General features: G+C 34.5%; 2 protein-coding genes across 2 annotated transcripts; one reads left to right on the top strand and one right to left on the bottom strand.

Annotated features, from left to right (window-relative positions):
- Positions 1-751: 751 nt before the first annotated feature.
- On the bottom strand, positions 752-4,880 carry LOC117338327. The gene is made up of 4 exons (XM_033899633.1): positions 4,630-4,880; positions 3,025-3,072; positions 2,506-2,616; positions 752-1,855 (listed from the first exon to the last, which is right to left on the bottom strand). The coding sequence occupies exons 1-4, from the start codon at positions 4,723-4,725 to the stop codon at positions 1,742-1,744; spliced, it is 369 nt and encodes a 122-aa protein (XP_033755524.1). The 5' UTR covers positions 4,726-4,880; the 3' UTR covers positions 752-1,741.
- On the top strand, positions 4,855-15,291 carry LOC117338321. The gene is made up of 6 exons (XM_033899620.1): positions 4,855-4,965; positions 5,523-5,570; positions 7,137-7,209; positions 9,701-9,726; positions 11,839-11,865; positions 12,762-15,291. Exons 1-6 carry the CDS (start codon positions 4,900-4,902, stop codon positions 12,981-12,983), a joined length of 462 nt encoding a protein of 153 aa, XP_033755511.1. The 5' UTR covers positions 4,855-4,899; the 3' UTR covers positions 12,984-15,291.
- The last annotated feature ends 109 nt before the right edge of the window (positions 15,292-15,400 follow it).

Genomic DNA, 15,400 nt, shown 5'->3' on the forward strand with positions numbered 1-15,400 from the left:
TCCGGTGCCCATATTAGGCGTTGCTGTCGTCAATGCTTACCAGAACCCTGTAGAATTAGGAAAATCAGCAACAATAACAAAATTACTTAAGGAGTGATTCTCAAAACCGTTCTCTTTTTTACAGCTCTTCAGGAGAATGGGTTTATTTTTGAAATCATATATATATAGAATACCGAAATAGTCTAACATACACTTTTTTATATGCAAGTTGTTTTTATAGAATTAAAGTAACAATGAAACTTATCACTATCTTAAATAAATCTACCATATATTATATTAGCGTTATTAAGCCTACTTTAAAGGTCCCTAGTATTATGTTTTTTTTAGATATGTGTATCCAACTGGATATTGATATACGATGACATTTAATTGAAATATATTCACGTGATGAATAATTTCAAATGTACCTGACGTCTTATCAGTTACAATTACAAGTACAGATTTACGAATATCTTGCTTTCTATAGTATTAAGCAGTATGACATGACCTCATATAAAAGATTGATGACGGACGAATGTTTTATTTTTACCTACACTATTGGCGCATGTGAGCAATATTCTCTAAAGACGGGTCAAAGTATATATGAATATTAGCTTTATATGCAACGTGTCGTGTAGAATAGCTTACCATTATAGTTACACTATGCCGTAATGACATTTTTGTGTTACTATATTTGTATTCGAGGTGAATGCTTACTTCATTAGGTCTCTCACTAAAAGACATTTATGTAGAAGAATAAGTACACCCGCAGTGCTTTTAAAATGAACTTCGTTCTTTAATGCTATAAATGTCACATTTCAACATACATAATATATACAATAGTTATATTCATGGGAGATGTATATTGATATAAGTACCACCGTCGTGTGGACAGGCTGTGTAAAAACAGGTTCTTTAACAACCAAACAAATACAAAGGAAATTAAATTGTATTTAAATATTTCAACGACATTCGTTCAAATTTAAACATTCTGCATGTTGAGGAAATTAAACCGAAATTAAATATCTCAGCATTATTTATATTCGTGCGTAATTATAAACAAAAAATAATCTCAAGTAATCTCAATGTATTGATTGAAAGCACAACCCGTTTGAAGCACAGTCGATAAAAAGGATCCATTGTAAATATTAACAATAGAAAATACCATTGTTCTAAGTACAATGGGATAACCGATGTTGCAATACATTATCAAATCACCATTTCGTGTCTTTAAAAATCTTATTGGGAGTATAATGCATAGTCATTTTGTTACGTTTCTCAAATTTGATTTAATAACGAATCCCAGGATATATTCTTTTCATATTGTCACCATAAAAAAAATATTTATAATATATTTATTTGTTTTGGCGGTAAATCTAAATTTTCAAAATTATCACATTAATTGACATTTCAGAATATATAATAGTGTTCCAATCAACATCGTGTGCTTCAGTACCTGTCTTTGAAGTGTACAAGGTAGTCGCTGTTAATGAGAAAATATTTAATTTGAATATTGCGTTAATTACAATTGCACTTTCTTTCCCGACCAAGAGCATTTTCCAAATTTGGCTATGAAAAACTGCATAGCTAAACAACCGTAAACTGTACAATATAGGCTATTAGAATACCTGCCAACCAGATCAATACATTAATAAATAATAAATAGTAACTTATAACAACAATACATGTCTGTATAAGGTTGCCCACTGTCACGAAACCACATGTTCAAGCAGCATCATCTATCGTGCACTCTTCATTGTTCTCAGTTGTACAGAAGGATGTCCGTGAAGATGGCCTCCAAAATGACGCACATGCCCAGAAAATATAGAAACCATGTCTTCTCTTTCGGAAGTTCGCCTTGCCGGATGAATATTATCTGAAAATGATAAGATTTTGAAAGTGGCAATTTAAGGCTTATATTTCCCATTCGATGCTTGTATTCCTAGAATGGGTGTATCAATGTATCATACTGCAATATTGTTGAAAGGGAACGGAAGTCAAAGCTTATGTTGACGGAAGCACTAAGATAAAAATACAAATGACCATCTTTTGAGGTTAAAGGTTTGCCGTAACCCTGCACTTCACGTGCTTAATCAAAATGAATATTGGCAGGATTCATAATGTAACATGTGCTTAACGTTCTTTTCAAATCCAATTCATCTAAAATCATGAAATTTATCTTATCATGGAGACAATTGCACCAGTTAAATTTTGACATTTCTTTCGACCTGTTTCGAGGACGAAACAGCTGTATAATACAGTTTAATCCATTTTTACTCGCTCGAACTCTGAATTTGTAATAAAAGAAGCAGATATCTTACGCACCTTTTTAACATGCAATCCAAATCAACCAGTTCCAATTAAAACATATGACTTATTAAAAGACGAGTGGGAAAAGTCATGAACGTTTTTTATAGTGTATTCCCATTCTGCAACTTACAATACAATTGCAAATGCATATTCATTCAAAGCTATCAAACTCATTCAAAGATGTAAAGCGTTTTTTGAAATTACGTGAGATATTACCAATATTATTTCCAGAATCACATATCCAACCAGACAGACTCCCAGCATGAAGTACAGGCCGCCATTCTCTCCTACGACGATTCCGCGGTATATGGCAAGTACTACGCATACCTGTAGAAGAGGATGGGGGAAATGATATGTACTATGGCATTAACTATCCAATCCGGGGTAAGTATACAAATTATCAATGCGGACGTAATACTATGATTTAATTGATACCGTTTATGGCAATATCAACAGGGACTTGGCACAAATTTCCAAGACACAGTGAATACACATGTATTTTATGATAATATATATATAAATGCATGTCCTTTGGGATGAGGATTTATGAAAAGTCCCTGTGGTAATATTGTAATATCACATTCATTATATACTGTGAACCAACTTATTTCCGTGGAAACTTCTTTTTGCGTTTTCATGCCTAACGTCTTTTTCGCAGCGCGATTAAAACTATTACGCGAAAATTAATCGCACACGAAAATAATTTGGTTTATAGTAACAATCGAGTATACCTACCATGACCATTATGATGATCAAAACGACGAATACAATCTGCAACGCCCTCTACAAACAGAAAAAAACAATAGTCCGAATATAAGCCGCTGAGTGTGGCATAGGGTACATATCTTTGACTCATTTCTTAGTAAAATGAGCCAGGATTTTAAGCAATGTCTTTTGACTCATTTCTAAGTGAGAGTTGTCAGAATATTAGCCCATGCTTTTGACTCATTTGAAGTGAAAGTTGTCAGAATGTTAGCCAATGCCTTTGACTCATTTCTAAGTGAGAGTTGTCAGAATTCTAGCCAATGCATTTGACTCATTTCTAAGTGAGAGTTGTCAGAATTTTAGCCAATGCCTTTGGCTCATTTCTAAGAGAGAGTTGTCAGAATTTTAGCCAATGCGTTTGACACATTTCTAAGAGAGAGTTGTCAGAATTTTAGCCAATGCGTTTGACACATTTCTAAGTGAGAGTTGTCAGATTTTTAGCCAATGTCTTTGACTCATTGAGCCATTTCTAAGTGAGAGTTGTCAGGATTTTTGCCAATGCCTTTGACTCATTTTGAAGTGAGAGCAGTCAGATTTTTTATCCAATGCTTTTGACAAAGTCTCGTTGTAATATGAATATTTACATATTTTCAATATTGAGAGTCGTATAACGTCATTTATTCATGACGTCACGATAACTTTATTTACAATATTTATGACAAATTAAAAGCTATTTACCACATATCCCGAGTTTCCTCTGGTCCTTACGTCATGTCTTGTGTAGGAGGAGGAAACTCGGGCAGTATTGAACCTATCATCCTTTATAATATTCAGCTTGGTTTTACAGCTTTACGTTTTAAATGAATGACAGCACGTAAACATCGATACAAGGCCCTGTTAATGTCGCCTCCACTTACTGACAACAGATCTAAAGGTCAGTTCTCATCAATTTCATATTTAAGATACATCGATACAAGGCCCTGTTTTTTTGTCGCCTCCACTTACTGACAACAGATCTAAAGGTCAGTTCTCATCAATTTCATATTTAAGATACATCGATACAAGGCCCTGTTTTTTTGTCGCCTCCACTTACTGACAACAGATCTAAAGGTCAGTTCTCATCAATTTAATATTTAAGATACATCGATACAAGGCCCTGTTTTTTTGTCGCCTCCACTTACTGACAACAGATCTAAAGGTCAGTTCTCATCAATTTAATATTTAAGATACATCGATACAAGGCCCTGTTTTTTTGTCGCCTCCACTTACTGACAACAGATCTAAAGGTCAGTTCTCATCAATTTCATATTTAAGATACATCGATACAAGGCCCTGTTTTTTTGTCGCCTCCACTTACTGACAACAGATCTAAAGGTCAGTTCTCATCAATTTCATATTTAAGATACATCGATACAAGGCCCTGTTTTAACGTCGTCTTCATTTACTGACAATATGAATAACTCATAAATGATGGCCGTATGACGAAATGTCATTATAGTAAGGAATTGAACAATTATACACGTTTTGATAAAAGACGTACAGAACGATGCCCAACAATGCAAGTTATGGATGACAAAGAAACATTAATGGGGGTAGTCGAAAAGGATTCAGTAGATGAAAGAGTGAAAATCTTACGGCTCGTGGTCCCTGCCATTTGTCATGGTAAACAGCGTTGTCTTCGGTAGAGGTTGTTTGCTGATTTCTCATCAATGACGTCGAGTCGTCTGCCATTTTGAAATGTCAAACTTCCGTATATCGGACCGAGGCTGTTTTACAAACAACCATGTGAATTTGATAAATAAAACGTCGCGCTATTTAGAGTGGATGATGTGATACGACAATGAGCGTTTATCTCGCGTCAATAGCGATGTCTTGTGAGCCCTTATCACATGATGTTGTGTCAACATGGCGGGCGGCGAGGTCACCAGCACGGAGTCTAACGCTATTTACTATGAAGTTTCTCCGACAATTGTATGTATAAATATATGTAATTTTTACTATAAGATTGTCGTTATATTTTCTTCATTTAAGGTTATTACTATTTGAAAAGAAATGGATAATTGATCTTGATTTAAATAGTCCACAGGTATCGTGGTGACTCATGTATATATATACACTGTATATATTGTGTTATTTATTGCCAACCAATCGCTTCCTGTTTCATCTGTTATGAGGGAATACGATTGTTTGTCTGCTAATCAAGATGATAATTTTTGAGTGAATTTTCATCTAAATGGCTTTCTATAGAAATAAAATGTCCTTAAAGATTTGCATGTCTTCAGCAACATGGTTTACTTTATGTTCCAGGCCTACCTTCTGCAATTCTGTAACTTACTTTGCCCAAATTTATTGCCTTTTTTTAAATCAGTGTTTTTCTATCAATCTTATGACTTTGTATCGTTGCAGACCTACGTTCTACGGTTCGATAACTTACTTTGTCCAAATGTTGCCGTTTTTTCAACTCAGTTTTACTATCAATAAAAATGACATTAGCATGGTGTGTACGTTTTGACTTTTTATCGTTTCAGACCTGCCTTCTCCGGTTCTGTAACGTGATCATGGCACTAATGATAGTGGTAAGTGTTGTCCATTCTTTGTTTCTTATGCCTTTATTGACCCCCATTACCCTCATTCTGTCCGTCCGTCATAGATTTGGTTCAGAGAGAATTGTGCACTTATAAATATAGATGAATAAATATTTTTGTTGAAGTAAACTTCTATGTTCAGCTGTCAAACCTGGTATTTTTAATACTTTGGCAAGTTTCGACGTTCAATGTTTTGGCTACAGTTTCTAGATGGAAGGTTTTGGTTTAGAAGTTTTGTAGAGTTTGTCATTCATTCATTTAGTACTCATATGATGCTTGTATTTCCCATGTTTGTTTCTTTGTCTGATATTGTTTTACTCCAAATCAACAAAACAACATTTTAACAAAACATTTTAAAATTCCTTTGTTTTATCTGCGCTTTCAATGTTGTCTCCAAGCGGGCTCTTCTTCTTCTTCTTCTTCTTCTGTTCACTATTTAGAGATGGAACATATCAATTTCATGTTTTCTTGAAAAATGTCTTTTTTTTCATTTTAAAAGTGAAAACAATGAAAATTTGAATCTTTGAAAAGAGCCATTTCATTAATGATACATAAAATGTGATTATGTTTATTTAGACTTTGGCTGTTTTTGTTTTGTGTTTTTTGTGTTTTGTTTGTTTTGTTTTTGTTTTTGTTTTCGGTTTGTTTTCTCCATTTTTGAATTTGAACACATTTTCTCGTCTTTTGATCCCCTCATGCATCAAGAATGTATAAAATAACGGTATTGTTTGTCTCTGTATTAAATTAACGATACAGAAATCACTCTTAAACTTGGTGTCTGACGATCGATAAGTTACAAAAGCGTGCCTATTTTAATGTCACTCTCCGTGTATGAACTTTCCTTTCGAAACATATCCTATATCCAGTGGTATATATGCCTTCTTTGCTTATGCTTTTACGTTCTACCATCGACTTGATTCATTGGGACCTTTCATCAATAAACTGTTCTGGATAGAGGCGGCTGGCCAGTAATAAAGTATTCATAATCGGGGTTTTCTATCAGAAGACTTCCAATCTACGCTGAAGATTCTTTATTTGATACTTTGTCTGCCAATGTTGTCTTTATTGGTTTTGTCCCGGTGTTAACGTCTTCTGTAATAGATAATGTATATATCTCTTTCCTAGAGGAGGCTAAAATAGGTCAATCAGTTAGAGCCCCGGCCACGAAAACTCAGATGATGATCCGCGGTACGTGGTTCGATGCCCCTTCCCATGTCGGTTTGTGTTTCTCGGAAAGCTGAGGAACTGGCTGGTCTGTACTGTCGTGGTTGTGTCCCTGGGCAAGACACTTCGCCGTAATTGTTCTGAATGGCATGTGACGGGCCTCCCGTATGTTGGTCGGTGAAGTAGTCAAAAGGTATCTTCGCGCCACGCGGAGTGAAACGTAATCAGTGGCCAGCGAAGATGATCAAAAGGAGACCTCGCCTCAAAATGACCCTTGCTGTTCTAGAATCGATAAACCCAGCAAACAAACAAACAAACAAACAAACAGACCTTTATGTAGCATTATGATGGTAATGAAATTAATATCAATAAAACATAACTTTCCTGTTGTAGATATCATTTACCATGTGTCTGGTGGAGGGTCACCGGAATCAGACCTTCTACCTACTGGCCTGTAATACCGTCAGTAAGTATACCTGAATCGTAACAAGTGGAAGCTTATCTCGTGTAGAATGTACACTTAGATGAAATGCAAATGAGCGTATCATTAACAGAGACGGTGATATATATATACATGTAGAAGTGTTTATTATGCAGTCATTTCTCCGCGAAATGTAGGAGTCGTATGCCATATATGAACATAACGAGTTCCATTTGTGATTTCTTTCTTATGAATTGTGGAATGTATGATATATAGGGACTGAATGGATTTTGTTTCACTTTTATTGCGGCTTTGAATACTAAGTAGCAGTAGTTATCTACATACCCCGTGGTGCGCGTTAGCATACCTCGAAAGATATGCAAGTCAAGTATTTCATTAATATTTTTACAGCCAACCTTTTATTAGAACGTTTATAACCAACCTTTCATTGATACTTTTACAGCCAACCTTTCATTAATATTTTTACAGCCAACCTTTTATTAGAACGTTTATAGCCAACCTTTCATTAATATTTTTACAGCCAACCTTTCATTGATACTTTTACAGCCAACCTTTTATTAGAACGTTTATAACCAACCTTTCATTGATACTTTTACAGCCAACCTTTCATTAATATTTTTACAGCCAACCTTTTATTAGAACGTTTATAGCCAACCTTTCATTAATATTTTTACAGCCAACCTTTCATTGATACTTTTACAGCCAACCTTTCATTAATACTTTTACAGCCAACCTTTTATTAGAACGTTTATAGCCAACCTTTCATTAATATTTGTACAGCCAACCTTTTATTAGAACGTTTATAGCCAACCTTTCATTAATATTTTTACAGCCAACCTTTCATTAGAACGTTTATAGCCAACATTTCATTAATACTTTTACAGCCAACCTTTTATTAGAACGTTTATAGCCAGCCTTTCATTGATACTTTTACAGCCAACCTTTCATTGATACTTTTACAGCCAGCCTTTCATTGATACTTTTACAGCCAGCCTTTCATTGATACTTTTACAGCCAGCCTTTCATTGATACTTTTACAGCCAGCCTTTCATTGATACTTTTACAGCCAACCTTTCATTGATACTTTTACAGCCAACCTTTCATTGATACTTTTACAGCCAACCTTTCATTAGGGTTTTTACAGTCAATCTTTCATTAATACTTTTACAGCCAACCTTTCATTGATACTTTTACAGCCAACCTTTCATTGATACTTTTACAGCCAGCCTTTCATTGATACTTTTACAGCCAACCTTTCATTGATACTTTTACAGCCAACCTTTCATTGATACTTTTACAGCCAGCCTTTCATTGATACTTTTACAGCCAACCTTTCATTGATACTTTTACAGCCAACCTTTCATTGATACTTTTACAGCCAACCTTTCATTGATATTTTTACAGCCAACCTTTCATTGATACTTTTACAGCCAACCTTTCATTAATGCTTTTACAGCCAACCTTTCATTAGAACGTTTATAGCCAGCCTTTCATTGATACTTTTACAGCCAACCTTTCATTGATACTTTTACAGCCAACCTTTCATTGATACTTTTACAGCCAACCTTTCATTGATACTTTTACAACCAACCTTTTATTAGAACGTTTATAGCCAACCTTTCATTAATATTTTTACAGCCAACCTTTCATTAGAACGTTTATAGCCAACCTTTCATTAATATTTTTACAGCCAACCTTTCATTAGAACGTTTATAGCCAGCCTTTCATTGATACTTTTACAGCCAACCTTTCATTGATACTTTTACAGCCAACCTTTCATTGATACTTTTACAGCCAACCTTTCATTGATACTTTTACAGCCAACCTTTCATTGATACTTTTACAGCCAACCTTTCATTAATGCTTTTACAGCCAACCTTTCATTAGAACGTTTATAGCCAGCCTTTCATTGATACTTTTACAGCCAACCTTTCATTGATACTTTTACAGCCAACCTTTCATTGATACTTTTACAGCCAACCTTTCATTGATACTTTTACAACCAACCTTTTATTAGAACGTTTATAGTCAACCTTTCATTAATATTTTTACAGCCAACCTTTCATTAGAACGTTTATAGCCAACCTTTCATTAATATTTTTACAGCCAACCTTTCATTAGAACGTTTATAGCCAGCCTTTCATTGATACTTTTACAGCCAACCTTTCATTGATACTTTTACAGCCAACCTTTCATTGATACTTTTACAGCCAACCTTTCATTGATACTTTTACAGCCAACCTTTCATTGATACTTTTACAGCCAACCTTTCATTGATACTTTTACAGCCAACCTTTCATTGATACTTTTACAGCCAGCCTTTCATTGATACTTTTACAGCCAACCTTTCATTAATGCTTTTACAGCCAACCTTTCATTTATGCTTTTACAGTCGACCTTTAAGGCTATCAAAAAACCTTCTAAAGAATGTACATGCCGAGTCCAGTTTACATAGGAACCCTTAACAGTATGTGTAACAGGGTGGTTTATATACATTTTTCGTTATCTATTTCAGTCAGTGCGCTCGTTGGAGTAGTAGTGGTAAGTATTATATCTGTTCTTAAGAAATGAAAACAAGATATTTAACATAACGATGTATATTTTTTACTGGAGTTACCTATGGGTAGCAGAAAGGACATAAATCCATTAAAACAAAACCATTGTCAAAAACATATCAATAAAAATCCTTTTCAAATCAACATATGTTATGGAACAATTAACGTTAAAAACCAAACCAATAGACAAGAAAACTAAACCAATAGACAAGAAAAACACACCAATAGACAAGAAAACCAAACCAATAGACAAGAAAATCAAACCAATAGACATGAAAACCAAACCAATAGACAAGTAAACTAAACCAATAGACAAGAAAACCAAACCAATAGACAAACGGAAATCATTAGTCTCGGCTGCAGAATCAAGAAACCTAAATTAATGAACTCACAAACTGACGCTAGATGCAAAAGACACCCAAGGTATTAGCGCCATTCCAAACAAAATGAAAATTAATCAAAGTAGAGCTGTTTCGTCTATCTAGGACTCGTCAGTGACGTTAGGGACATCATGCAAATTGTATGTCCTTCTAGGACTTGTCAGTGGTGTAAGGGACATCATACAACTGTTTCGTCCTTTTATTTTAAGACTCGTCAGTGTTGTAAGGGCCTAAAGTGACCATAGGAGCAGATCAAAACTCAAACCGCACTAACAGTTCAAAAGAAATGTCAAATCTGGATAGGTGGTGTAGAAGACCCATTATTTCAGTAAATATTTTGTGTAAAATAATTTTCAAAATTTTCATTATTGCATTCCAAAAGAACATAAAGTGCGTGTTATATTCTGAACCGTGTGACTATTGAAATTAATCTAAAGTGTGACAAAAAGTTTACGATAAACCTCTGGCACTACAAATCCACTAGCAGTGGCTATCATTAGCCCGAGTTTCCCCTGGCCCTGACACCATGTAGGGGCCCTACACCAGACATGGCGTCAGGGCCAGAGGAAACTCGGGCTACGCTACCATCTGCAATCTCGAATGACTGTATGGAGGACACAAAAATATTTGTATTTTTCAAAACAAACTTTGATTTTGATATAGTGGAGCCAAACTGAACTAGACTGCATCATACAGCTGTTTCCTCCTGTTAGTATGACAAATGTTGTGACGACGAATTGAGCAAGCTTTGCAGGAACTAGCCTGTAATTGTCACAACGCTGTCATAGTGTATGAGCTGATGTCGTTGTCACAAAATTATCCAAGATTTCCCATCTCTATAATCTAATGATGTTATTGAATCGATGAAATGAATCATAATTTAATATTGATGAAAATATTAGCGATAAAATATTTTCCTTCATTTGTTCTCCTTACATTTCCGAGAATTGAAGCGAATGAACGATGAAATCGACGAATTTTTAATGAATTTATAGTTTTATACAATTTTAACTAATTCAATATCATGGTACCAAGGGGTTGCGTTCACTAACAATCCCTCAAGACGAGGTTACTAAGCGCGATCGTATCATATAACCATACAGGGTCCATGTATATTATCTTGACGAACATATTACCGTTACGTAAAACGGTGAGGGATATTGAAAAGACAGTATTAATTTATATGAGACCAGAATCTTTCGTTTCTATGTGAATTAACAATGCCAGTCATACAAAATGTATTTCCGGCGATATATTTGCGAATTTTCAGATATTTCTCAGAATATCGCAATTTGAAAATTTGACATACGATAGTGGCCAGCTGTATACTGAAAATGTGGTTATTTTCGCGAGTGGTTAATTTCGCGATTTCGATATGTTAACCATACGCGTGGGGGTAATTTTCGCGATCGATTCACCTTCGTTTATAATTCGAGATTACACAAATTGTATAATTTTGCATCTAACATACGTGTCCGGGGCTTCATGATGCATTTGAAAGTATGAAGGACACAAGTATATACATGTATATCAAATATTCTTTTCTGAATTCTCGCACAATTCTCAGAATATCGCAATTTTAAAATTTGACATACGAGAATGACTATGCTATTTATACGGCATTAAAAAGGTGACATTTTAAACAGTATTAATAACACAAGTATATGTAGTGAATCTTGTTTTTTTTATTCTTTATTGCTATTCTTTACTTTTTGCAGAACTGGTGGTATCGAGGTGGTGATTTGGTAAGTTTCTGATCAAAGAAAAATTGTGGTGATGGGATTGCTGGTCACAGGTTCATGGATAAACACTTAAAGGGACATTCCTTCGTTTGAATAAAGTTTAAGTCGTCAAAATTATACTTACTCGAAAATATATATTTTTTCCAAGAAGTAAGTAATAATCTTTACATTAATACAGCAGTTTTACTCTCAAGATAAACCAAAGTTCTTCGAGTATTAAGTCCTGAAAATTCTTAATTCGACCCGAAGTATCACTAATTACTGCAAAGACATACGGTATTTGTATACGATACACCCTTTTCCTGTACATTTCGGCGTTAATTTCATTACATGTAGGCACAAACACTCGTATAATCATCGTTCGGACATAATTTCATCAATAGAAATTGTGCATGTTTCTGATGTCCGAACGAAGGAATGTCCCTTTAAGAAGCCATTTTAATTGTTTCGATTGGTAACCGTTGTTAAGAGTGTTCTTCGACTCAAGAAATGTTTTTCAATGGCATTTCTATGGATAATGTCCATGAGTCTGGAACAAAGCCGAAATGTAAATCTATTACATGAAATCCCATGATAAAACTTTCAAAAGTCTTACACTTTCATTACCCGGCGAAACAAGGATATTGGCAGACTGATATAAAGTTGCCTTGTATTTGTTCCACTGTAAAACCCTACCTCATTTACTAATCATCCCTAGTTCTCATTTTGAGGACGTTACATTACTTGATTTGACCTAATTTTAAATGACTGATGTCATACACTTCCAAAACACCTGGTGATATTTTCTTCTGTTGTGCGTTTCCATGAAAATCTTGTCTTTTGTTGACATTTCGTATTGATTTATCTATTATGGGTTAATTTAAATGTTAATTTATCTTATTTTTGTTTTTGTTTTACAGAGTTCAGATAAATACTGGTACCTGTTCATCGTAGCGGCCGTGATAACATTTCAGTGCATAACAACAGATGTATACCTGTTCAAATCCACACCAGTCCACGACACAGACATCCATCCGGCAACTATTCGGACCACTCCCCGACCTATTAACCGGTCTACGATTACTGCAGCCACCATAAAGAATCTGATGGACTTCTACACACCCGAGCCGACTGAGTTCTAAAAACCAAATCAATATGGCAGGTCTAGAGAGGCAATCTGAGTTTTATAAAACTCCAACCCTCCACAGGACCAGAGAGAATTAGTTCATCTCCACAACCATCGTCACATAGGCGTTATGACTCCTCACCTGTAATATGAACCAGCTTTTTGTTGCATTAGAATACTCCGTGGACAGATTTTACTGTCGCTTTTCCTTTGAACAAGTTTCCATTTTCCAGAAGTAGTCTAGTCATGTCAGTGTAAGTGAACATTTTCACACCGCTTGAAAATGTTTATTCTTTTTTTTTTCCTTTTTTTTTTTTGTAAAATTGAAGGATAACTGACAAACAATACCATATCCAGGTAGTTTTGTGTTCATAATTATTATTCCTATTTTCTACCACAATACACTGTCTTATTCCACTCTCAAGCCATTGTATAAATGTCCCGACTGTTGGATAAATGTATGTTATATACCATAAGTGGAATATGATCAGTCACCAGTGTGACCTTCCCGTCTTTTGGTCGGTCAAGAATTCGAACTTTGACGCGAGCTGCAATTGTAATTGACGTCATCAATAATCGAATGACGTCACATCACCGGCTATCACCTGTACACCTTATTTGTATATGCAAAATAAGACTTGGCAATGTTTCACTTTGATTCAAGCCGATATCATTGTGGTAGAAACAGGTCACAGACTCGTGATTTTTGGATATGGAATTTATTTCACACTCAGGAGTTATTTTTTAAAAGTTACAAAAGACACTCGCTAAAGCTCGTGTCTTTGGTAACTTTTAAAAAATAACTTACTCCTGTGAAATAGATTCCATATCCAACAACCACTCGTTGTGTAACCTCTATATCTTGAATTACTACAAGTATTTAAGATTCTGTAAAACTGTCAAAATTTATCACCTACTAAGTAGTATGTACGGAGCCTTTGATTTTGTGTCGAAATATTACCAGGCTGCAAAAAAACGATACGTTTGTTGGGTATAGAACCCTTGGATTTTGAAAGTACATTAGCAAGGACCCTACACCATTGAATGGTGGTCAGTTTTTGCATGGGTGAAAATGTCAGATTGTGGAAATACTAAAACTATTAGTTTCATCAAAATTAACTGTAATGGGATAATAATTCGAAAATACTGAATTCCTTATTAAAACTGAACCCTTTCTCCCCTGGTTTTGTGTAGAATGACGCCTGTATATTATATATTTACATTTCAGAAATTCTGTTAATCAAATTAAGATTTCTCCTTGTTTAGTTTACTAGAATCTGAAATCAAAATCATCTAAATGATTGATGCCAACCTATAATATGTGATATCTTGTGCAACATGCAAAGCATTGAAGTTACACAGATCAATGTGGCACCAAAATATTAACGTCATCATATTATTGTCATGTGATCTAGAATGTATCTATACTTGTGTAAATACTATCAACATTTTAAAATATAAATATGTCCACTATGCCTTTGACATGAATTCAAATATTTAGGTGACCCCATGTTCTACTGTGTATTCTTAGTGTCAATACAGTTCGGTTTCAATTCCAATCACAATGTACTTATTTGTTTCAAACTTAATATTAATCTCTGCTGTAAAAAGCTATTACCAGAAATTAATTTTGTTGTTTTCTCACAATATTTGACATTTTTTTCCAGATTTCACCCAAACAATTTTTTTAGTTTAAAGAAAGAGACTTGACAGATTTGTTCTATTTTGTACATTTTTACAAATCATTCAATTTACTGACGTGATTGATTTGATAGTACTTAAATGCAATGCTTCATGTTGAAATCTTATAACACAAACTGATGCTTCATGTTGAAATCTTATAACACAAACTGATAATTGTTATGTTTTATATTTGGTTTTCTTGGTGCAATATAGCTTTAAGCATGATCTAGGATATTATATACCCATTTGATTCTTAGTCCAATACATGACAAGGTTAGAAGTTCATTTTCCTTATCCAAAGTGATTGTCATGAAAAATGATCATTGCAATGCACACTCCTGCACCGACATTTAGTTTTGAGAAACTGTAGAAATATTTGACTGAATTAGTTATATGAACAATATATGTAAACATATTTAGCTATAGACATAAATGTGAAATTAATTTTGAAATAAAATTTGCAAAAGTCCATGAAAATCTTTTCAGCATGAAAATCGCTGTGGCATCATAATCCTCATCATCGTTCTCATCATCGCATATCAAGATTATTAAATCTCGTCAAGGCAGAACCCATAATTATATTGATTATTTGCAGTATTTCATTTTCGATAAACCTTGACATTAAATTATGTAAAACAAAACAGATGAATTACTATTTACTGTATTGATTTTTTTCTATTTTCTTGCGTCTGGGGCTGCGGTGGCCAAGTGGTTAACATGTCCCGACACTTTAACACTAGCCCTCCACAT

This window comes from Pecten maximus, chromosome 1 (genome assembly GCF_902652985.1).
Source record: "Pecten maximus chromosome 1, xPecMax1.1, whole genome shotgun sequence".
NCBI lineage: Eukaryota > Metazoa > Mollusca > Bivalvia > Pectinida > Pectinidae > Pecten > Pecten maximus.

Bases quoted from the DNA above. Each gene is read 5' to 3' on its own strand.
- LOC117338321 (XM_033899620.1), top strand. From the start codon at position 4,900: ATGGCGGGCGGCGAGGTCACCAGCACGGAGTCTAACGCTATTTACTAT. The intron at 9,727-11,838 runs GTAAGTATTATA...TACTTTTTGCAG, and splicing joins CGCTCGTTGGAGTAGTAGTG to AACTGGTGGTATCGAGGTGG. The intron at 11,866-12,761 runs GTAAGTTTCTGA...TTTGTTTTACAG, and splicing joins GGTATCGAGGTGGTGATTTG to AGTTCAGATAAATACTGGTA.
- LOC117338327 (XM_033899633.1), bottom strand. From the start codon at position 4,725: ATGGCAGACGACTCGACGTCATTGATGAGAAATCAGCAAACAACCTCT. The intron at 3,073-4,629 runs GTAAGATTTTCA...TTCTGTTTGTAG, and splicing joins AATGGCAGGGACCACGAGCC to AGGGCGTTGCAGATTGTATT. The intron at 2,617-3,024 runs GTAGGTATACTC...CCTCTTCTACAG, and splicing joins TGATCATCATAATGGTCATG to GTATGCGTAGTACTTGCCAT.